Source organism: Alternaria rosae, assembly GCF_020736505.1.
Source record: "Alternaria rosae strain MPI-PUGE-AT-0040 chromosome Unknown BKA58scaffold_6, whole genome shotgun sequence".
In the NCBI taxonomy this organism is placed as follows: Eukaryota; Fungi; Ascomycota; class Dothideomycetes; order Pleosporales; family Pleosporaceae; genus Alternaria; species Alternaria rosae.
In genome coordinates this window covers 2,165,966-2,188,778 of record NW_025763575.1, presented here as the reverse complement: position 1 = coordinate 2,188,778, position 22,813 = coordinate 2,165,966, and the positions used below count along the sequence as shown (strand labels likewise).

Sequence of the window (22,813 nt, the reverse complement as noted above, 5' to 3'; positions counted from 1 at the left end):
GCGCGATCAGATCAAGGCATAGACGAAATGTTTCCCACGAGCCGACGGACTTCTCACCGCTATGGCGATGCGCTGGTAGAGCGGCCGTTGAACAATGCTTCTGGAATGTTTCTGGTAGCTTTGATTAGCACAGATCCGATCTTCATGCGTGCAGTCACGACTCTGGCAAAAAAGCACACTTCAACACCGTGCACTGGAAGAAGCAGCAGTATAGACACCGACATTCGAGCATATAAGGCTACATCTCATACCACCTTCTTTCTCATCACCTCATTACATCTCATTCACACAACAGTCACTACTATACAATACTACCTTCTAATAATTCTTACGATCTTTCCCACCGAAGTTAATCAAACGCAAACATGAAGTTCTTCGCTATCATCGCCGCTGCTCAGCTCGCCGCTGCTCTTCCTTTGGCCAAAGACGCCGAAGACACCAAGGCCTGCTCCGGATCTGATCGTATGTTGCATTATGCCATCACTTCTTCTTCCTTTGCTGACCAGATACAGTTACCTGCCAACTCGGACGTGTTGCCCCCAGGCTTCCAGCGATCCCTGGAATGAAGCGCACCTTGTTCGACGACCTCCTTGGCAAGCCCGAGAAGGAGGAGGAGAAGGAAGATGAGAAGGAGGAGAAGCCTGAGAAGCCTGCTCACGAGGTCACTGACACCTACGGCGAGATCAAGCCTGAGATGGAGGAGACCTACGACGAGGTCAAGCCTGAGATGGAGGAGACCTACGAGGCTATTCCCGAGGCCACCGAAGAGTCTTCCGACGAGCTTGAGTCTTACGACGACCTCCTCTCCAAGAGGACTCTCGGCGACTTGTTCGGCATGGAGGACTCTGAGGAGGAGGTAACCCCCGAGTTCGAAGACTCCTACGAGGAGGTCAAGCCTGAAGTCACCAGCTCCGCATACGAGGCCGTCCCCAAGCCCAGCGAGGCCTACGGACACGCTGAGCCCAGCAAGGCTTACGGTGCCGTCCCTACCCCCAGCGAGGCCCATGAACATGCCGCTAAGCCCAGCGAGGCTTACGAGCAGGTTCCTGAGCCCAGCAAGGCTTACGGTGCGGTTCCCACTCCTAGCAAGGCTTACGGCGCTGTCCCAACCCCCAGCAAGGCTTACGAGCATGTCCCCGAGCCCAGCAAGGCCTACGGCGCCGTCCCAACTCCCAGCATGGTCCACGAGTACACCAAGCCCAGCATGGTCCACGAGATGAAGCCCACCCCTACCCATGGCGCTTACGAGTCTGCCCCCACCCCCGCCAAGGACACCTACGAGTCTGCCCCCGTCGAGGACTCCTACGAGGAGATGGACACTGAGGAGGACAGCGAGGGCAGCGACGACATGGGTCTCGGTGACCTCACTGACATCCTCGGTGGCATCTAAGCCGCTCCGATGATTGCAGCCTATGTGTGATGCTACCATCACCATGAAAATTTGGATAGAAAAGTTGCGTTTGACTCTTCGTTTTCCAAGCAAGCCCTTACGGCTTCTTTCGTTTGTCATAGCTCGCTCGAGCCCCCCCTTTGCAGTCGTTCTGGTTAGCCAGTCCGAATGTGTACATGTACTCAGACTAGTATCTTCAAAATTGCACTTATTATTACGCTATCATCCTGAGCCAATACTGCGAATTCCACTTTGACCACGTTCAAGACTTCAAATCTAGTTCCATCATCGCTGCCATCAGACTAGGTTCTTCACAGCATATATCTTCTGTCAACGAGCTTTCGACCTTCGCACTAATACCCTTACACTCTAACCTTGCCTTCACTCTTAGGTCGTCATTATCGTGACCATAGAAAGCAGCTACTCTCTTCAATTTACAAATTACCCTCGCGTCAAACATCCCAGTTCACCCGGTGTAAGGCAAGACGCGCCCTTCCGCCTGCGATCTGCAGTGAGCATTGCGTTATCCCACGCGATCCAACGTGAGATCAGCACCCGGCCCTCTTCGGCCTCATCCCTGACTACATACGCCCCGTGACCCATGCTTTCGTCTCTGTGAGATCAGAACGGATCAGATGCACCGAACAGTCGGTCTGCCCAGATGAACGCGTATGACATGCTGAATCCGGGGCTCTGCTGAGAAGATGCACGTGGTTATGCCCAAAAACGGCTCGTGGTTTATCTGATGGGAGTATGTGTGGTAAGTATGATCTATCTGCTCGGGTGTATTTCACGTCGAAGCTGTTTGGTATTACGCCTTGGCCAAATTCTCTTCCGTTTGGGGGTTGAAGCACGGTCTGGGCCGTTTTGGCTGCACTAGGTGAACATACAAGCGACATGTTCTCGTGATGCGAACATACGAAACGCATGCGGCACAGTTAGTTACATCGATAATCTAGCCGTCGCTAACAACTCTCTATAGATCATCAGGGTCTGGACTGCGCGTGGGATGGTCTTCATCAAGGCATGTGACTTGGTGACCAAGACTGATCGCCTGAACATCGTGTGTGACACGGGTCCTCGGCGTCGGGACAACTGCTGGTCATCTGTAAGGGCCCTTGTATGCCCACCGCCCATTCCGCCTCGTCAATGTGCGCGATATGCTGAGATCATAACAACTACTCTGCTAAGCTCAGCTGATGCCTATATCGCATCCGGGGCCGCGGGAGTCGTAGCTCCTTGGCAAGTGTTAGGCAGTGGTCAGGATTGGGGCCGAAGGGTGACTGCGCCCTCTATTGTGGCGGAGCTCGCATAACTTGACATGTTGGGAGAGAGCCAGGCTGCGGAGAAAATATTTTGAAGGACCGTATGTGTGGAGGCGAGAATCAGTGTGTTACGGATACATTGCGCTACATACAGTGTAGTTGGAAGGGTAAGGGAAATGGGGAATCTCTGAAGTTTGAAGAAAACGATGGAAACGGCTAGGCCAACACCAAGCCTTGGGTATATGGAAGAAAGGAAATATTCTCGTTGCGCATTGGAGACGCGGATCGAGATACATGGGGGGAGCAAAGTCCAGAAAGGCTTGAAGTAGTGGTTGGCGCGGAAGTTGCCTCAAAAGCGATCGACTTCGAGCTTCGTGTAAGAACGAACGCTCCGAGAGGCGAGTATGGGAAAGATTATTGGGTAGAAAGAGTGGGATAAACGCCAATGTAATGCAAAGCTGACCATCCTGTATCGACAGGGTTCGCGATCGGGTTGTATGCGTAAGATGGCTTGTACCGTTAATGATGATCCTCTATGTGTAGTCGATGATGAAACCGAAAGTGTGGTAAACGCCGCCTCCCCGGGGTATGATGCGTCCAGTGTCCAAATGCCGAAACCGCCGTTTCCAACGCCAGACCAGATACCAGATATTATTAGAGAACTGCGAACGTCTGAAGGTGTGCGGGATGCGCGAGGCGAATCTAGCGAAGAGTGGTGTGGAGAGCGATTGGTGCAACACCCCATCGGGTTAGGCCCGCATGGATCATGCGGACATTGGTTGATCACCCGATGCAGATCAGAGCCCGCAACGCGTAGTCGTATCGGTAACCCTTGGAGTTTCGTCTCCCAATCTTGCCTCTCCTACACCATCGTTGTATCTTCACCGTATTGATGATAGCCATGAGTTGCTGACATTTGGCTGAAGTCTGGCAAGCCGTTCTGCCGTGGCATTTGCAGCGCATGCGCGATTGGCGGCATCTCCGTTGCAGCCGAAGTATTGGGGTATTCATAGTCCCAGGACCCTCGTCCTCCATGAGAGAGAGGCGAGGGGTATTGTGATATCTGGTGAGTAGGAGTGCCCCACAGAGTCATGCCCTGGACTGAAGGTGTCCTTTGGGCAGCCGGCATGCCTTGTCCTGCTGATCCTTCGAAGCCTGCTGCCACATTTTGATGGGGCGATAGACTAGAGGAGGTTAAGCCGGATGTATAAGCCGTTGAAGCAGTCGACGTTGGCAGCGTTTGAGGTGATGTGCGTCGATGAGCGTCCAGTGTTGCCTGCAGGGCAGCGCTTGGAGCGTACGAAGTTGTCGCAGTGGAGAGATGTCCAATGCCAGCTGTCGAAGCATAACTAGCAGACTGATCTTGTTAGCTTCGCTCTCAGTAGCTAGTCGCGGGGGAACGTACATATTTGCTGATGATTTTCTTGAGAGCATGCGACAGTATCTTCCAGGGAAACACCTTCACGTCCTTCTCAATATTACGAGGCTTGGGATTAGGGAAACCCATGATGACTTTGAAGAATGGTTCGCTATCCGCCCTCGCCTTGGAGACCGTAAGGGGACGGAAGCCTTCGAGGTTGCGACGGATGCGATTCTTCTCCTCGACGGTAAACCGGACGTTTACGAGTTGCTCCAGTAGGAAAATGGTGTCTACGCTTGTGATGAAGCACTCATTCTTTTCTTTCCACCAGATACAGCTGACGCAGATACCACGCCCCTGTCGAGCCTCCAACGTTGTGGGCGCAAAAGTTGTCGTTATCTTGCTGCCGAGTTGCGATCTTTGGAACTCGACAAGCCGTCTCTTCGCGTCCAACTCCTCCTGCGACCAGTTATCGCCCATCTTATCAAGATCGCCGTCGATTTCCAATATCGCCTTGCTCGGACCCATCGCATAAGGATTGAAAGGCTGAGTCGAACCAGCACTACCGTCTCCTTGCGCGAGATGCGTTGCACGGACCAGAACTGGTGTTGAAAGTGCGGGCGGTGAGGGAAGAACGGGCGCGGTGTTGCTCCGACTAGTATGAGTGAGGGGGTTGTAGGAAGCATAAGAATGCGGCATCGGCGACATCTGGGGTAGTTTGTAGTCGCCATGGCTCATGCGAGTACCTGAAGGCACTGCGTAAAGAGCCCTTTGGGAGAGTTGAGAGCCGTAATTTGTCTGTTTGGACATGTCGTACCCAGCATTCTGTGCGTACGTGTTGTCCAGCGCAGACTGGGTCGGTAGCGGCGATAGTTGAGCGGCAGAATAGGCTCCCGACGAGGCGCGTGGTTTCGCAAACGCTCGCTTTGTGACATTGCCATCGGAGTAGCCTCGAGTGTTTCCGAACTCTGGAGAGTATTTTCGTTTCCTGGAGAATTCGGGTGAGGACTGAAATTCTAGGTTTGGCGACATATCGGTGTATGTGAATCTTCCAGCGTCGGTTTGCGATCGTAGATTGCCCATTCTGTCTTCCATCTGCATCTTCAACATCATGGTAGGGTCGAAGGTGTTGGTCAGTGGGAAAGGGGGCACTTCGACGTTTAGCACGTAGTTGTACCATTGTGCATCATCGTCGTAGTCCACTTTCCGGAGTGCAGCGACGCACTTCTTGCGGCCAAACATGAGTATGAAGGTATGTTGATTCGCATCAAGATCGTAATTCGTTCGGAGGTGCAGCGTTACCGTTGATCCAGCAGTGCCTTGTGCGGGTGTAATTTGCTCGGTGATTTCCGTTTCAGTATCTGCAAGGGAGGCGGGATGACGAGCGCCTGCATCGATAAATGATGGATTGGGTTGATGGTCTGCTGCACCGCGTGACTCGTATACCAAGCTAGGGATGTAGGGCATCTCTGCGCTCGTGGGCCCATGGCTTAGTAGCGCGGGCGCATCCGTGTACTGCGAGGCGAATGCGGGCTGCGCAATGCTCGGATAGCTTGCAACCTGATTTGATCTGGTGGCTTCGGCATCTGAAATGTAGGTGGTCAGTCAAACGTGCTAATCGTTCTCACGTGGGCCAGTGCCGGGTTCAGCCGACCCAACCATGGCAGGTGCGCTTCCAGACTCGTCAGATGAGCCACAATCCACTTACCATACACATACTCATGGTTCTTGCTGTATCCCGACATGGATAGTAGTTCTGTAGCTCTCGCAGCCTGGACAGCCTGAGGCCCACCACCAAGGACTGGACTGCGCAACGCTGCAGATAGGTCCTGACACTTATCGAGGACGCCGTCTGGTAGATGCTAGCTAATTTCTAGAGGAACGTTAGTAGGTAGCCTAATGTTTATGTGGGGGTCAACGCGCAGGCAGCAATGGAGGGGTCCTGAAGCAGGTGTCCTGACACCCCTCGAGGACCCGTCACGTAGAAGGAATAACGCACCTGATGGTTTGACAAGATAAAACGGCCCAGCTCGACAGGGATAGAAATTCCCAGGGACTGTTGGTAGTGTTGCCTTTTCGTCTCGGTGAAAGTGAGACGATGACAAAATGTCACAGGACTCGTGGGGTAAGGGTCTGCGTCCTTCCCAGTGGTAAAGAGACAATGTACCCTTGTTGCAGGCAGATTTTGCGACAAGTAGACCCAACAAAGTACCACAAATGCGATGGGAGGTAGATCTGGAGACGATCTTCTGAGGTCTTGTGACTAGCGAAGCCGACAGAAATGGCCTGCTCAGAGACAAACGATCGGGCTGTTCAGGAGTTCGATTCATACGGGCTCCAGAGCGACTTTGAGTCTCGGTATCAAACGCGGTGAGTCCAGTTCTTCGCCAACTGCAGCTCAGACAATCGCAGCTTCGTACTGATGAAACAGGGAACGGGTTGTGTTGCTTTCGCAAATCGTCACTGATTCAGAGCAACGACCAGGTGCTGGGATGAATGTGAGCGACTTGGTACGGGATGGCGCAGTAATCGACCCGCATTTTGATGTGACTGACAGCTTGACTTACATATAGGACAAAGGAGTAGTGGCATCAACCAAGGACTGGCCAGTGTGCGTGAGGCTCGGCAGCCTTGCCGTGCGGACGGTATATGGAGCTGCGGGACGATGGAGCTATGACTACGGAGGTAGGCAACAGTTAATGCCAGGTAGAGCTGATGTACGGATCGAGCGACGAACGGACCCAGGGCAGCGGAAGGGAGACGGGATTGGTCGAGCGTTTACGGCGTAGCATAGACACAGCTGCAAGGAAGAGCGAGTGAGCACAGGGTATTCTTGGGGGCTGGGATGAGTCTTGGTGATTACCGATCCCGTCCACCTGGTAGCCTAGCGGGCCTGTCGATGGTGAAGCACGCCCTCAAAAGGCTAGTATTATGGCCGTTGAGCACCACGTCGTGCAAAGCCTGACGGGTCCTTTGCTCGCATAGATGGATAAAAACGGTGAAGGCTAGCAGGCGGCTGGGTCCTGTGCGCTGAGGCTCTGGCGGGTGGCCTCGGATGGCGCAGCAGTGCAAAGTGGCAGTAAGCTGAGCTCCACTAATGAGTGCTGATTATCTCTGTGCAGTAACGGCTGCCCACAGTGGGTCAATCGAAAATGCTTCAACACACAACACCAGACTTGAAGACGACTGACGCTGGAGGGCAGTTGTCTTGGCCAGTACCTGAAATGTGAAGTGGGGGCCTGAGACCTCTGCAATGGTAGGCAGCGCGGATGCGGAGAGGCAGGGCCAGAGCTGTCAGACACTATGCGTGAGGCGTCGGATGTGGATCAGATTGTGATTGCGATGGGTTGTAAACACGGAGAGCGATGGCGAGCAGTTGGAGTGGGGTTGAGAAGAAATAATGGGGTGCTGAGTATGGCGAGGTTGACGCATGTGCCGGGCGTAGCAAGAGCATTGCGGATGCCCAGCGCGGCGGTGACGTTGACGATGATATACATGCGGGCCAGCACTCCAGTGAGCATCAGCAGCAAGTCTACGGCCTCTAAGGTGGACAACTGTCAGGGCGGCCATGAGCCTCCAGAGCCCGGGATATGGGCTCCAGTGCTCAGTGGACAATGAGTAGCCGCGATGACGGCAGATGGCTGCTCATGGCGGCCAATCCGCGGCAATGCTCAGCATGGCCCCATGTGAGGGTGGTGGTGATGGCATAGTAGCAGGAAGGGAGGGTATGTGTTGGAGTGTGGTGAGCAATGGGCTCCGTTGCCAGCGGTCAAGCGAAGACGCATCTATTCCTGGTGTGGCTTGCAGAACCTTAATTCGCCCGACCCCTGTCCATCCTGCGCATCGCCAGAAAAGCCACACCAAACAGCCTCAGGCAAGCCAGGCACCGCAAAGCTGCCCACGCCTCGCTTCGCGACTGTGTTGGCTCGACGGCGATGCGCCGGCGAAGGCATTGTTGTTATCCCACGCAGGCACTTTGGGGTAGTCAACGGCATTGCCAGCGCCTTCTTCGTTAGCCACCGCTCCTGCGTCGGCCGGAGAGTCGTAGCTGCCTCGCTTTGTTTGCATCACGCCGCATCGGGACAAAAAGCGACTACACCCGCCCGTCGCTCCTCCCGCGAGATGAGGCTGACTTGACCGCCACGGAGCCCTTCACCTTGACGGAGCTTCCATCACGATCTATTCGCACCCCAGGCCCATTAGCATGCTCACAGTCACTGCGCGCCTCAAGGCTGCAAACACCGTCACCACCGACGCGTCTGCCGACACCAATGCGACTGCCGAACGCGTTCAACGAATGCGATTTCCACATCTATCTCCATCCGGCGTTCGCGAACTGCCATTTCAGCGAACCATGGCCAGTGTGGCCTTGTAGTATTCTTAGAAAGCTGATGCCGTATTTCCAACGCGCTTGTCCCGAACGGATGCCTGCCAGGTCTCTCGTGGCTGTGTGTCAGCCGCCAGAAGCGGACCATTAGCATCAGCGCTTCCGTCACAATATCACCCATCGAGCCATGATGTCGTCTCCATCATGGTCTCCTGTTCGCATTCTTTACCATAGCTCGTCAGGAGCGCAACGCGACATTCGGGCATTTTCTGCAGGAGACCGCATTCCTCCCACCACACTTTGGAAGACACCGGGACCCTGCTTCGTGCTGCCACTGCTTCCAAAGTACCGACATTCCTCTGACTTTGGGCGGCACTGATCATCTTACGATAGCCTTACCCACTGCCAATCTACGAGTCTATCAATCACGGCAACTCCACAGCTTCCAGCGCCCTTTTCGCCCTGCCACCACGCCGATGTCAGCTATGCAGAACTGCTAGTAAGACGCCCGCAAATATACCTGGATTAGGTGTGGCTCCGTAGTAGCCAAGTCTGCGAATCACCCTCTTTACCATCGTGTCTGTTCACAGTCGTGATTTCCGGAAATGGATCAGCATGCACGCTGCAACGCGACGCGTTTGCCGTCACCGTGGCTTGGAGGCAATTCATCTGGTGTGACCGGCCTACAACGCCGTTCTATACGCCATTGTATTACCATACTTGCGCACGAGTGACTTGAAATTGCTGCTCTAGCCATTATAAGAGTTGGAAAACGTACCATGGCTTGGAAACTCTCCCACGACTAGGATTATATCCTCCACGAAGGTGCTTGCCACGGTGCTGGGTCTTTGCCTCTGTCATCTGAAACGCGCTTACACATAACGGTCGTACAATACCAGAGGCATGCAGTCAGCCGCCCCGGTGTAGTGGACCCAATACAGAGACTGCTTGGTCGGATCCCAACGCTTGGTAAGATTCCAAGACACCGTCGACCACTCAATCTCGCACGAATTGCCAGCGCTCTCGAGATGAACTGAGCAAACAACAATTCGTCGGCGATCGCAACGAGGGCCAGCATGTGTAACCTTGCAACGGGCCTTGTACGCGACCAGAGCTCGGGCTATTGACTACTGGTCTGGTTCTACGAACTGAGCACAAGACTTTCGGTCGTCACACTCACTACACCAAGAAAGAGACAACCCGCTTTAGCTAATCCCCATGGTACCTACTCCGAAAGCGCTTGGGTGGGTCTCTTGCGCAAACGCATCATGGATCTCATTTCGTCAGCAATGCACCTGCTACAATGTTCTTGTTTGCCACGCATCTAATCGCCACACATTTCAGCAATTTCGTAATTGGCCAACAGTCTGCGGATCTTGCATTACCCTTCACGAGGTATTGAGCACCTAGCCAACACCTCGGTACCGAGCCAGAATAAAGTTTATGCAACTATCCAAGATGAGCATGGCCACTCTGACCACGATACATCACCTTCGCGTTCACAGGCTCGGTCAAAAGCCAAAGTGCCGCGGCGGAATCGATTCGCAAAGCACGCCCTTCTGAGCCCGGTTGTCGGGTCTGTTCTTACTTTCTCATCACACCAAACCTTCTCGGTCGCCACAGCAAGGGGTGAGACAACCCGGATACCAGGTCAGGCCGCCGGAAGAGCGGGTGTGGAGAAAGAGTTCAGCTTTGATCATGCACCTAGACGGGTAGCTTGCGTCGCACGAACTAAGAGGGCAGTCGCTCTGGGGCAGCAGTCTTTGCTGACACGATACTGATTACCGACAGCGCAGAGCGTGGTACAAACCGCGGCGCACTAGTTCCCCAGGAACTTCGCCCGAGTTTGCCGCTCAGAGTGTAGATACGCCTTGAAGGCGTCTCCGCTGCGAGACATTGTTTTTCGCTCTAACGATTGGTGTGCAACGTCTTCAACGGCTATGTCTTTACATCCTTGGTTCGCCCCTTGAGAATCTCAGCCATCTGGTAGGTGCATCATCTCCCTGGAACTCAGGCGGGAGTGATTTTCTAGGCTATATGACACAGTGCTGCGATGATATTGAATGTCGGTGCATGATAAATCGACATTCTCAACTTAGGAGGATTCAGATGCGATGATCGCCTCCTAGCACGGCGAGCTCAATGAAAAGCCTACCAACACATGCTTGACCCTCTCTTCGATCACATTGGAACATCATCATATGCGTAGAAGATACCAATAGAAAAACAAGCTTTTATACTTTCTCTAGTCGACAGTACTCATCCCCCAACAAATCTCCACAGCACCAGATACTTACCAACCTACCTAGTCCCTCCCCTTCAACTCCTCCAACCTCTCCACCAACTTCTCCCACCCAGTACTATCTTCCCAATTCTCCTTCCCCTTGCCCATAACACTCCTCACCGCACTCCTACTCTTAAACTTCCAATCCTTCGCCACCACCTCCCCACTGCCACTCGCCAACCCCTCCGTCCGTTCTCTCGGTCCCAACGTCTCATACGCATCTACAAGATCAATAGTCATCTCCACAACAGCATTCCACTCCGCTTCAGTCCCCGACTCCCATTTTGGCTGACTCGTCACGGCCCGCCACGCCTTCTCATGACATTCGAGTGCGGAGCTGGGGCGCTGCGTGTGCGTGTACAGGGTTGCGAGGATGAGCCATAGTTTGGGGGACACGGTGATGAGGGGCTTGATGTGTTTTTCCATGAGGTCGTTTACGAGGCGGGGGAGGCCGGGGCGCGTGATGTCGAAGCCGTCTTCGGCGGACACTACGTGCTTGACGAGCATGTCGATTACTTCGGCGTCGACGCACTTTTCGCCTTCAGTCGAGCCGCGCAGTTCGCAGATGCGGCGTTGTGCTGTTACGACGTCGGCCCAAGAGGGCGGGTTGGTGGAGGCGCTCACGGCGAGTACGTTGTTCCAGATGCGGTAGTTGTCGTGCTTGATTGTTGCGGCCCGTTTGAATGCTTTTAAGGCGTCGGTGCGTGGATGGTTTGTTACGCGTGTTTCTTGGAGTTCGCCGTCTTCATTTTCTTGGACCCTGGGCTTGAGGTGCAGGAGCGAGGCTGCGAGGTTGCTCCATGCCTCCGCGTCTTGATCGTCGAGCTGTACGCAGCGTGAGAAGGCTTCGACTGCGTTCTTGAATTGAAGGAGCTCGAGGTAGGCGCATCCGAGCGCGAACCATGCGGGGTGGTAGAGCGCGTTGATCTTTAGGGACAGTGCGTATGCTTCTGCGGCCTTTTCGTAGTTGCGTGCTGAGATGTAGCGTTGACCGAGGGAGCGTTGAGCTCGCGCGTATCTTTGGCCGGAGACGTTCCAGGCTTTTTCGTACATGGAGAGATCGTTATCGATGTCGCCCAGGATGCAATAGTAGCGCGGTGCTTCGGCTGGTGGTGGATCTCGCTCAGCACCTTCCCACTTCTCTTCGTCCAGGTCAACGTTCTCGTCGTCGCCATTGGTGGCGTGGAAAAGTTGTCGTCGAATCATCTTGCGCGCCCTCTCCTCCTTCTCGGTGGCAGCATAGCACAGCGCTGCTTCAGCCCACATCTCTAGTCTCTCGTAGATCTCGAGCGCAGATCGTAGACCGCCGAGGGCTACCCATCGCGCAGCGAGCTCAGACTCAAGCTCCCAACGGGATGGGGAGCAGAGCGGGAAGACGTAACGGAGGCGTTCCTCAACGGATGCCGACTCGCTCTCCTTCACTTGTGGGAGGAACGAAGTGATCTTCTCGCCAGTCTCGGCGTCAGTGGTAGCATCGCCTGAGGTCTCTGCAATAACCTGATCAACCAGCGCTTGGAGCTGGAGCAGTCCGCGCTCCATCGTCCGAGACTTATAGCCTTCGATGCGACTCCTCACAAGCAGAGCTTGGGTGTAGACTTGCCAGTTCGAGCTACCGCCTTCTAGCACTCTCGTAGCGTACGGTTCGGTTTGTTCTCTTGTAAGACCATCTGCTGGATTAGTGTTCTTGATGCTTTCGGCTAACGAAAGCATGATGACGGAGTCTAGCGGGTCGAGCAATGGCTGGTTCGATGGGTCCATGGATGTGAGCGATGCTGGTAGACTAGACTCGTCCTTGATTTCCATGGATGCAGTGTTGTTGGTGAAAGAGATCGACTCCAGCAAGGTATCATCATTGAGATCTAAAGCCTTTGGTTTTGAGCTCTCATCAGATGCGCCATTGGTTTCTGATCCCGCACTTCGGGCGAGTACAATCAGTTGACTGGTGTCCTTTTGTTGAAACTTCGTTCTCTTGCCCATCAGTCCCGTCAATGCAAATTCGAACTTTCGTTCCGAGGTTGCCTGGTCAAGGTCCGCCTTGGCTTTCTTGTCCAGGCCATGGTGCGTATGAACAGCTGCTCGTTCCAGGAGGAAGGTCGTATGCAAGTCTTTGATCTCCCCATGCTTCCCCGAGTTCTGGATCAAGTCCTCTACGATCTTCAAGTCATCATAGATAGCATCCTGTAGACTTGGCGCCGGCTCGCTGAGCAGTCTCTGATGCACAAAGTTCACTCTGAGGCGCGCCCATGCCGAAACGGGGATATTCTTTTGAATCGGGGGACTGATGAGGATGGTGTGCGCAAGGCACAGCAGCTCGATGTTCGGTGTGAGTTTGTATGCCGCTACACCATCTGCACTCAGCGATGCGATGAGATCTGCGCGCGTCCTACTGAGAAGTTTGGCATCATCTGCGACGTCTTTTGACAACAGCGTCTCAGCAGACTTGAAAGGTAGTGGCGGTCCAGTGACATTCGACTGCAGGAACGCATGGAATGCCGCAATGGCGATGAGGAAGTAAACATGCTGCCGATATGCTGACGTTTCCTTTATCGGGGTAGAATCCTCCTCGTTCCGTTTCGATAAAAGTAGCCCTAGACGATGGAATATGTAGTCGCTCCAAAGGGCGAAGTCGCTTCTTTTGACTTCCTTGGTGGCTTCATTGTCCTGATGTCCTAGCAATAGTTGCGCTTCCGGTAGTTGGAGTATTTCTAGAAAATCTCCCGTTTTCGTCGCTGTGATGGTCGTTTCGAGCACTGCCGCGAGTTCATCGGGTAGTGAACTGCGAAAGAAATCCAGGAAAACGTCCGCCATATTTACGACGGTTGGGTGAGTTTCGAGGTAGGAAAGTATCTCGTAGGTTATTAAAGACGTTGTTACGGGAAGTTGCAAACTGATTCCCACTAATTTTGCATCTTGATAGCGTGGTTGCGGGGCTGCTTTTGGAATTTGCGGCGATGAGTAAGAGTGGAGAAAAAGGGCTGTCTGGTGGCACGCCTAACCACTTTGGGATAACAGGGTCTGATCCACATCTGCATGCAAAGCATACATACCAGCATGTCAGATTCATGGCAGGCATGCGCACAGTTGGCTGCCACCCTTAACTTCATCTGTGAGCAAAGTCGACTCGGGCGCATTGACAGAGTGGAACAGGCATTTGCGTAGACGAGCACGTTTTTAGCTTTATGAACGGATCTTATTCAAGAGAAGTATGACTATGGCCTTGCCATCACAGCGTGCGCTCTGCATTTACCAAGCCAGAAACACTCGACATGCGCAGTGTCTCTAGTCCGAGTCGCTACTGGAACTGGAACTGCTCTTGCCGCCCCTGCTACGGCTCCTACTATGACTTTTGTGGCTATGACTGTGGTACGAAGATCCGTGATGCGACCCATGATGCGAAGACCCATGGTGTGAACCGTGGTGTGAGCCGTGCTCAGAGCTGCCGTGCTTCTTGTGTTTCTTGTGCTTCTTCTCCTTCCTAGAGTCGCGTTAGGTTATGTCCGTTTCAGTGCTCGGGTATGCATTCAGCTTACTTATCAGGTATGAGGTTGGCGCCAACTGCTCCCAGAAGCGCTCCTCCAAGCGTGCCCAAAGCTCCGCCGCCGAGCTTGTTACCCACGAACGCACCGCCTGCACCTCCCATCAGGGCTGAACCCAGGCCGCGGTCGCCTTCGCCAGGGCCGCCAGGCGCACCGGGTTGACCATATGCCGGCGCACCATAGCCTTGTTGTGGGTCATGATGGCCCTGCTGTGGATGCGCTCCATACTGCTGGTTGGGGTCGTGGTAGCCTTGCTGCTGATGTCCCTGAGGAGGGTATGGAGAAGTGCTGCGGTTCGGGTCGTAGCTCTGTTGGTACTGGCCCTGGGGCGGGGCACCGTAGCCGTGCTGGGGAGGTTGTCCGTACGGGTCGTGCGACGGCGGGGGGTAGGAGCTCTACAGTAACGTGAGTAGCTGAAGCTTGGTGAATAAGATGCGCCGACGTTGCGCAATAATGCTAACCTGTCCTTGCGGGTAGGGACTGTGATGTCCCTGACCGTACTGGTCGTGCGGCTGCTGTCCGTACGCCTGAGCTTGAGGGGGATAGCCCTGGTTATGCTCTCCGTAGCCATGCTGCGGCTGTTGGGGCTGCTGGTATGCGCCGCCGTGGCTGTAGCCGTAGCCTTGCTCGTGGCCTTGGCCCTGACCGTAGTAGTCCTGACCTGACATGTCGTTCTTGAAAGTAGTGTGTATTGATGTCTACGATGAAAAGGTATACGAAGGCTCTAGGTAGAGATGATGTGAAAGGTGGTTGCGCCTACGGTGGGGGAGGGGCAGATTGGCAGATGGTTGGGCCAGTGCGATTGCGGCATCACACGCACGCTTTAAGTGTGACTTACCCTCGTACGGAGCTGACTGCGCGCGCCACATGTCTGCGAAGGCTGATCGTACCCAACGGGTTAGACATGGGTCGCATTGCGGCTGAGCTGTGAGCGATTTGGTGGTGGATGTGGAGTCGGACATGGCCGGAAATTTGGCTGAGGGGCCAGCACAGCACTGACCACATCCTGCAGTTCGTCCACGCAGCTGACAGTACGCTGACCGCAACAAACACGATTTGCTCCATCGCGATTGGGCATACTTCAAAATACTTGCGGTACTAATTGCCGAAAAGCTGCAGACGAATGTATGTTGCTAGAAAAGTGTTGCCTGATTCTTTTCAACATCGCCCCTGTCACACTTTCGGCGCTATTCTTATGATCGCGCACAAGGTCTGCTGCCTGGGAACATCACTATAAGTGCCTTCGAGAAAACTGTATGACCAAGCTGCGTGAGCTCCTCATACAGGGCCTTACTTGTGTGCTGTGGCTATTCTAGACTCTGCATGTGGCAGCCGATGATCATGCAATACTTAAGAGAGTGCTATTTGCCGCGTCTTGAACATGAACATTCGACTAGTGTCTGGCTAGCTGCTAAAGTATCGATCTCCAAGGCGTTGCGAGGCTGATTCAAACGGGGCAGTCTATGTGTTTCATGCATCGTATCACCCAATGTATGAAAGGACCTGAACAGGTTTGCAGCATACATTAAGATAGCAGCATGCAAAGCAGGTAACCTAACGTCAACGTAGGCTCCATTGAGGATGGCCGATGGCTGCTACAGCTGTACGAAACACCTACCTTGCCCTCTTCGCCTTCTGCATGCAGAATATGTCGACGATAAATGTAAAACTCACGATGTATGACCATCTGTTTGCAAAGCAACTCGGCTACATTTCGCATACAGCACAGCGTTAGTGCGCTATGAGGTGGACCTGGCCCATCACCATTTGTCTGGGTCACATCAGGCGCCTGGGCCACCAGCTGTACTATTGTCCATTTCCTCGAAGAAATACATTTCCAATCTAAACCACAAAGTCAATACATGTTCGGAAGACATGGTTAGCCACCAAAAGTAACGCTGGGGGCCGAATCTCGGATTCTTAGGCACACCAGCCGCCGCTGCACATTTGATCATGCCAAGGTCAGGGCTCGCCAACACGTCTGCGTCGACTAAAATAAAGATCTGCCATAGACCCTTGCCTTTCTTTAATGGCTGGCCTCCCGTTTCATCGTGGTAAAGCTGCCGTACTTCTTCGAGTGTCAAGTCGTCCAGGACGGGGGGATCTGAACGAGCATCCAGTTTGAAGAGTTCCTCCGCTTTGGTAATCATGGCAGGATCTTCAATTGATCCTCCATGCGCTTTGAGTCGATGCTTGACACCAGCGGTGATGTTCTGTAGCAGCTTGTCCCATTGCTCATCAGATCCGGGCCCAGAATACGTCCGATACTTGGTAAATCACCAAGGCTGGAGGTAATGGTCAAGCTTTGACTGCTCCATGCTTTCACCCTCGGGCAGTTTGCGCAGGCTGTCGACGAACTTGGTGATCCTGGGTTGCCTCTGCATGTTGACGTTAACAAATGTGTCTTGAGGCGGGTTAGACGAGCAGGCCGATTCTGCGCTGATTGGTGAAAAGTTTGCAATGGGAAAAGGATAAGACAACTCTACAAGGTGCCGTTGGCACACCTAACAATGCCATAAATGCGCATACTTGAAGTATGACGGATTGGTACAAGCGTACTGTAAGGAACTCTGACACGTCGGAATCCGGGGTATCGATAAGAAGTGGGGGTTTGCGGAGCGCAATATAGTTGAGCGATGGTTCGCATACGTCTAACAATTCAACATCGTCAGGGTTCGACTTTCTCGTAAGGCCTAGGACATCAATTGTGTTTTGCGTCCGTAACGGGCCGTCGCAAGGATGTCATTAGTAATTCTATAAGCAGGGAACAGACAAGGCAACACCAGAGCGGTCAGGTTCGGTATGTCATGCACTATACTGACAAGTAGTCTCGGAAGATTTTACCGTCTCTAATATTCCTGGTATAGTACGGCGTGTTGCCGGTGATGGCTCGGCGGCCTTCTACGCTGGGTGGCGAGGGTACCAGAAGCGCTTGCTGCCTCGACTTCGGCAGAATCGGGGAGGTAGTCCAGGATGCAGTCTGGAGCCTCCGCTTGTGGCCGTAGTGCGACGACTTGGCAAGGCTGTACGAACAGTGGCCGGCAAGGCTACCCCATCAGTAAGAGAACGCCCGTAGATTGAGCTAGAAGTCGTATGCTGTGGTGTTTTCAAAGGGCCGAGGTGGAATAATTGGCAGAATATGTGTTGTAAATGGCGTGGCTTGAGATGTGTGCTGTATTGTAAGGATGCTGACATGGCGGTCGGGTTGGATTAGTGCAGTCCCTGATCTTCAGCGCGCATTTCCCGCGGCTCCCAACCGTTGGCTGCATGTCGTTGGCTACGGTGTCTTGTTGAAGAAGGCGGTCAGCGCGCCTTACCCAAACTCGCCACACATAGATGGCCTTTTGCAACGTGGGCTGTAACATGGCTCCGGCGGCGGCAAAGCAGCTGCCACGCTGTTATGAAGAAACATAAGAAGACACTTGCGGGCAGTTCTAGATGACTGGAGAAAATACGGCAAGAAGGAAAATTTTGGCGTTGAATGGGATGCGGATTAGATCATAGGTAGATAATTGCGCAAAGGCCTGGGCGGCGAAGCTGGTGTCGGGTTCCTCAGCGCGATAAGATCTGGGCCCGTGCGAGAAAATCTCAAAGCGAGCCACCATCCCACCAAACAGCAAGGGCAAATTTAAAGAGCCCCTCGAGCCTTGACTGCCACTTCTCTCCACTCACACTCCCTTTCCCTTCTTTCTGTCGTTGTGCCCGGTAGCATAGAAAGGTTGCGAGTCAGATTCCTCGCGTTGATACCCCCGGATAGATTCACTCTATCTTTTCGCGCCAAAAGTTTTTTAGGCCCCGCCAGTCCATATATAAGGACCACCCCACCTACATCTTCCACCCTCTCTACACACACCCCCCTCCACCTATACCGACAAAATGGCGCCTGCTGCTTCGCATGATGCCAAGGACATCAAGTCCGAGAACTCCAAGTCGCTCAAGGCGCTTGAGGAGATGATGCAGAAGTTGACCGTGTCCAAGGCCCAGGACGAGATCAACGCCTCTGCTCAGGCCATCGCCACCTTCATCAACGGCGACATTGAGGAGGCTGACGCTCCCACCAAGTACGTTAACCCTCTGCTCCTTCCCCGCCACAGTGCAATCTCTAACAAACCGCCAGGGCTGTCCAGGTGCTTAAGAAGCAACTCGCCAGCAAGAAGGATGCCGTCGCCCGCGAGCGCGCTCTCGATGCCATCCGTGCTATCGCTCAGCACTCGCACGTCTCCGCCTCCGTCGAGCCCTACCTCGTCTCCCTCCTGCCAGATGTGCTGGCCGCAGTCGGTGACAAGATGAGCGGCGTCAAGGTCGCTGCTCAGACCGCCGCCGAGTCCATCGTCATGGCCGCCAACCCCAACGCCGTCAAGGCCATCATCCCCCACATCATCAACTCGCTTGAGAACGCACAAAAGTGGCCTGAGAAGATGACCGACCTGAAGTGCATTGAGGCCCTCACCAAGAGCGCCCCGGCACAGATGGCTTTCCGTGTCCCCGACCTGATTCCCGTCATCTCGGGAGCCATGTGGGACACCAAGCCTGAGGTCAAGAAGGCTGCCTACGGCACCATGGAGACTCTCTGCTCCTTGATCTCCAACAAGGATATTGAGCGCTTCATTCCCGAGCTCATCAAGTGTATCGCTAAGCCCGAGAACGTCCCCGAGACCGTTCACTTGCTCGGTGCCACCACTTTCGTCACTGACGTCCACGAGCCCACCCTCGCTATCATGGTTCCCCTGCTTGAGCGTGGTCTCGTCGAGCGCGAGACTGCCATCAAGCGTAAGTCTGCCGTCATTATCGACAACATGTGCAAGCTTGTCGAGGACCCCCAGATTGTCGCCGCTTTCTTGCCCCGTCTCATGCCCGCGCTTGAGAAGAACCACGACAACTTAGCTGACCCCGAGGCCCGTGAGAAGACCCGCCAGGGTCTCGACACCCTCATCCGTGTCGGTCACGTCGAGAACGGCAAGATCCCTGAGATTGAGAAGTCTGGTGACATCTCCACCATTGCCAACCACCTCAAGGCCGCTATCCCCTCCAGCATCAAGATCGACGACCGCTTCACCCCTGTCGTCAACTACGTTGGTGCCATTGGTGGTCAGCTGATTGACGAGAAGGACTACGAGCCTCTTAACTGGCAAGCTAACGCCGGTCCTTTCGTTGCCGTCCTTGTCGGTGACGAGAAGGCCAAGGAGGTCACTGAGGAGACCCGCAAGCGATCTCTCCCCGGTGCCGCCGCTGAGCGCGCCGTCGAGCCCGATGAGGAGGAGGGCGAGGACCTCTGCAACTGCACATTCAACTTGGCCTACGGTGCTAAGATCCTGCTCAACCAGACTCATCTCCGTCTCAAGCGTGGTCAGCGTTACGGTCTCCTCGGACCCAACGGTTCCGGAAAGACCACTCTCATGCGCGCTATCAACAACGAGCAGGTCGAGGGTTTCCCTAAGCAGAACGAGGTCAAGACTGTCTACGTCGAGCACGACTTGGACTCTGCTGACACTGAGATGACCGTTCTTGAGTGGACTATGGGCAAGCTCAAGTCCGTCGGTGTCGAGACCCCTGAGTCAGAGGTCAAGACTACCCTCAACGAGTTCGGTTTCACCGATGCCATGTACAACGGTACCATCGGTGCTCTTTCTGGTGGATGGAAGATGAAGCTCGCGCTCGCCCGTGCTGTCTTCGAGAAGCCCGACATTCTGCTCCTTGACGAGCCCACCAACCACTTGGACGTCAAGAACGTCAAGTGGCTCGAGGACTACCTCACCAGCTCCCCTTGCACATCCATTGTCATCTCCCACGACAGCAAGTTCTTGAACAACGTAATCCAGCACGTCATCCACTACGAGCGCTTCAAGCTTAAGCGCTACCGTGGTAACCTTGACGACTTCGTCAAGCGTGTGCCCTCCGCCAAGTCTTACCACGAGTTGGCTGCCTCCGACATGGAGTTCAAGTTCCCCGAGCCTGGTTTCCTTGAGGGTGTCAAGACCAAGGCCAAGGCCATTCTCCGTGCCACCAACATGAGCTTCCAGTACGAGGGTACCTCCAAGCCCCAGATTGAGGACATTACCTTCCAGTGTTCGCTCGGATCCCGTATTGCCGTCATTGGCCCCAACGGTGCCGGAAAGTCCACCCTTGTCAACGTTTTGACTGGTGAGCTTGTCCCCACCAAGGGTGAGATCTACCACCACGAGAACATCCGTATTGCCTACATTAAGCAGCACGCTTTCGCCCATATTGATCACCACCTCGACAAGACTCCTTCCGAGTACATCCAATGGCGTTTCCAGACTGGTGAGGACCGTGAGACCATGGACCGTGCCAACAAGATCGTCACCGAGGAGGACGAGAAGGCCATGGACAAGGTCTACAAGATCGAGGGTACCGAGCGTCGCGTCATCGGCATCAACTCCCGCAGGAAGTTCAAGAACTCCTACGAGTACGAGTGTTCGTTCGCTCTCGGAGAGAACGTCGGCATGAAGAACGAGCGCTGGACACCCATGATGTCTGCTGACAACGCCTGGATTCCTCGTTCCGAGATCATGGCTTCCCACGCCAAGATGGTCGCCGAGGTTGACCAGAAGGAGGCTCTTGCCAGCGGTCAGTTCCGTCCCCTTGTCCGCAAGGAGATTGAGGCCCACTGCGCCAACTTCGGTCTCGACGCTGAGCTCGTTTCTCACTCCCGTATGCGTGGTCTCTCCGGAGGTCAGCGTGTCAAGGTCGTTCTGTCTGCCTGCTCATGGCAGCGTCCTCACTTGATCGTCCTCGACGAGCCTACTAACTACCTGGACCGTGACTCCCTTGGTGCTCTTTCCAAGGCCATCAAGACCTTCGAGGGTGGTGTTATCATCATTACTCACTCCGCCGAGTTCACTGCCAACCTCACTGAAGAAGTCTGGGCTGTCATGGACGGTCGCATGACTCCTTCCGGTCACAACTGGGTGCAAGGTCAGGGTGCCGGACCCCGTCTTGCCAAGGACGACGGTGAAGAAGAGGAGAAGGTATGTCGTCACTCAACCCACTATGTTGATTGATCTTTGCTAACTTAATGCGCCAGTTTGATGCAATGGTCAGTGATTTCCCCGTTCCTGCTTCCTGTTGTCGACCAGATTCGACCCGCCCACCCCCCTGGCGGCCCCCTTGTACCCTACCCTCTCAAGATATGTGCTAACTATGACAATAGGGTAATAAGATAGCATCACAAAAGGTTAGCATGACGAAGAAACGCGCAAAAAACGTATACTGACTTCCCCCGCAGAAGAAAGCCAAGCTCACATCTTCCGAGATGAGGAAGAAGAAGAAGGACCGCATGGCCCGCCGCAAGCGCGGTGAGGAGGTCTTCTCCGACGAGGACGAGTAAACGACACTCCCGGCACTTCCGAAAAGTTTCCTTTCTTCCATTGATGGTTCGGTTTACGAGGGTTTGTGGTGCATGCCGACTTGCATGTCGGCCTTTCATGACATAATGTGGTTATTGTTCGGCGTCTGGTCTCAAAAATCTTCACGGAAGCATCTGCGGATTCACATCTGTAGAAGATAGAAATAGATTCCCATCACACTTCACTTTGCTTCCTTCAGATGCTTGATCGTCTTCCATCATACATCCCATGATGAACTACTACTTCCGCCATCCGCATATCGTTGCCACTTCCTGAGCTTATAAAGCTTTGATGTCTGGAGCTGTGCTGACACCATGAGAAGGCCCATCGGATATGTACATCTTACTCCGAATGCCTTCCTTGTCTTGCGCCTTCTCTTCGCAAGCGTGTCATGATACGATCGCCGGAATTGGCGCTATTTCTCATCACGACATAGTACGCGCATCTATTAACATTCGCATCGTGTATATCTGGCTGTCGTAGCCTGCGCCTATGTAGGCATCGCATCACTACCAGCAGTCGTCGTCGATTGTTCGACGTCCTTCACTACTCTCCTTCCACGGACTACAACAGCTACATGCGACTGTCGGCTGCGCATTCTGTATCCTGGTACTCTTTCGCCTAAATCATAGCTTCTTACTCAGAGCAGGTGAGCGTTCTCTGGTTCGTCTTAGGGCTCGCAATAGTGGAGAGCTATATGCCATCACAATTCCCAACAAAGCAGGTCAACAACAGTCTGCCTCAGCTACGACAACGATAGTCTACTCGAAGTTGTTGCAACGGTAATTTTAAAAGTCTCGGCAAGTGTCGCGTGTCGAATTCTCGTAACCTCCTCCACCTTTCTATGGATTTAGGAACACCATATGTCTCCCTCATCGTTGTTTTTGCCAGACCACAGCCGGCCACATTGGCCGGCTGCCCGCGGAGCTGAAATGCGCAGTCGTGCGCTACTACCACGATTGCTGGCCGCCATCCCTCGCGATCAACTATGTGACTACCTAGGGTCCACAGGAGGACAACCACATAGTTGATCGCGAGGGATGGCGGCCACATTGGCCGACTGCCCGCGGAGCTCAAATGTGGAGTCGTGCGATACCCACCCAGGGGAGCCACCGAACCTCAGCCAAGCGTCGCATATCAATCCTCGGTCATCTCGTCCAACGAGCAGTGAATAGAGAGAGGCCGAATAGGTCTTTTTCTATTGTTTCTCCGCGGCGGTGACATTGGCCAACTGCCCGTGGAGCTGAAATGCGCAGTCGTGCGGTGCCTTCTCGGCATCATGGA

At 54.0% G+C, this 22,813-nt stretch overlaps 7 protein-coding genes across 7 annotated transcripts; 3 read left to right on the top strand and 4 right to left on the bottom strand.

Moving 5' to 3' along the window:
- Positions 1-241: 241 nt before the first annotated feature.
- Positions 242-1,741, top strand: BKA58DRAFT_199858 (uncharacterized protein). Its single transcript, XM_046165798.1, has 2 exons — positions 242-462; positions 513-1,741. Exons 1-2 carry the CDS (start codon positions 366-368, stop codon positions 1,388-1,390), a joined length of 975 nt encoding a protein of 324 aa, XP_046024620.1. The 5' UTR covers positions 242-365; the 3' UTR covers positions 1,391-1,741.
- A 1,776-nt stretch (positions 1,742-3,517) lies between these two features.
- On the bottom strand, positions 3,518-5,760 carry BKA58DRAFT_412384 (uncharacterized protein; the record flags this gene model as incomplete). Its single annotated transcript, XM_046172350.1, has 3 exons — positions 3,518-4,017; positions 4,057-5,601; positions 5,724-5,760. 3 exons carry the CDS (start codon positions 5,758-5,760, stop codon positions 3,518-3,520), a joined length of 2,082 nt encoding a protein of 693 aa, XP_046024619.1.
- Positions 5,761-7,318: 1,558 nt separating this feature from the next.
- BKA58DRAFT_403062 (uncharacterized protein) lies at positions 7,319-8,152 on the top strand (the record flags this gene model as incomplete). The annotated part of the gene is made up of 3 exons (XM_046171763.1): positions 7,319-7,528; positions 7,653-7,740; positions 7,782-8,152. 3 exons carry the CDS (start codon positions 7,319-7,321, stop codon positions 8,150-8,152), a joined length of 669 nt encoding a protein of 222 aa, XP_046024618.1.
- A 2,409-nt stretch (positions 8,153-10,561) lies between these two features.
- On the bottom strand, positions 10,562-13,555 carry BKA58DRAFT_387471 (uncharacterized protein). The gene has a single exon (XM_046170565.1). It carries the CDS (start codon positions 13,432-13,434, stop codon positions 10,648-10,650), a length of 2,787 nt encoding a protein of 928 aa, XP_046024617.1. The 5' UTR covers positions 13,435-13,555; the 3' UTR covers positions 10,562-10,647.
- A 239-nt stretch (positions 13,556-13,794) lies between these two features.
- Positions 13,795-15,106, bottom strand: BKA58DRAFT_387467 (uncharacterized protein). The gene is made up of 3 exons (XM_046170564.1): positions 14,624-15,106; positions 14,157-14,557; positions 13,795-14,101 (listed from the first exon to the last, which is right to left on the bottom strand). Exons 1-3 carry the CDS (start codon positions 14,828-14,830, stop codon positions 13,906-13,908), a joined length of 804 nt encoding a protein of 267 aa, XP_046024616.1. The 5' UTR covers positions 14,831-15,106; the 3' UTR covers positions 13,795-13,905.
- An 837-nt stretch (positions 15,107-15,943) lies between these two features.
- Positions 15,944-16,438, bottom strand: BKA58DRAFT_317144 (uncharacterized protein; the record flags this gene model as incomplete). Its single annotated transcript, XM_046167605.1, has 1 exon — positions 15,944-16,438. A coding segment is annotated over one exon (495 nt), but the record flags the coding sequence as incomplete, so codon positions are not given.
- A 1,319-nt stretch (positions 16,439-17,757) lies between these two features.
- Positions 17,758-21,713, top strand: BKA58DRAFT_387461 (elongation factor 3). Its single transcript, XM_046170563.1, has 5 exons — positions 17,758-18,223; positions 18,280-21,151; positions 21,208-21,219; positions 21,334-21,357; positions 21,409-21,713. The coding sequence occupies exons 1-5, from the start codon at positions 18,039-18,041 to the stop codon at positions 21,508-21,510; spliced, it is 3,195 nt and encodes a 1,064-aa protein (XP_046024614.1). The 5' UTR covers positions 17,758-18,038; the 3' UTR covers positions 21,511-21,713.
- The last annotated feature ends 1,100 nt before the right edge of the window (positions 21,714-22,813 follow it).

Excerpts from the sequence above, each read along its gene's own strand:
- BKA58DRAFT_387461 (XM_046170563.1), top strand. The coding sequence starts at position 18,039 with ATGGCGCCTGCTGCTTCGCATGATGCCAAGGACATCAAGTCCGAGAAC. Across the intron at positions 18,224-18,279 it reads GAGGCTGACGCTCCCACCAA|GGCTGTCCAGGTGCTTAAGA; the intron begins GTACGTTAACCC and ends ACAAACCGCCAG. Across the intron at positions 21,358-21,408 it reads ATAAGATAGCATCACAAAAG|AAGAAAGCCAAGCTCACATC; the intron begins GTTAGCATGACG and ends CTTCCCCCGCAG.
- BKA58DRAFT_387471 (XM_046170565.1), bottom strand. The coding sequence starts at position 13,434 with ATGGCGGACGTTTTCCTGGATTTCTTTCGCAGTTCACTACCCGATGAA.
- BKA58DRAFT_199858 (XM_046165798.1), top strand. The coding sequence starts at position 366 with ATGAAGTTCTTCGCTATCATCGCCGCTGCTCAGCTCGCCGCTGCTCTT. Across the intron at positions 463-512 it reads GGCCTGCTCCGGATCTGATC|TTACCTGCCAACTCGGACGT; the intron begins GTATGTTGCATT and ends GACCAGATACAG.
- BKA58DRAFT_387467 (XM_046170564.1), bottom strand. The coding sequence starts at position 14,830 with ATGTCAGGTCAGGACTACTACGGTCAGGGCCAAGGCCACGAGCAAGGC. Across the intron at positions 14,558-14,623 it reads GTCCCTACCCGCAAGGACAG|AGCTCCTACCCCCCGCCGTC; the intron begins GTTAGCATTATT and ends ACGTTACTGTAG. Across the intron at positions 14,102-14,156 it reads GCCAACCTCATACCTGATAA|GAAGGAGAAGAAGCACAAGA; the intron begins GTAAGCTGAATG and ends ACGCGACTCTAG.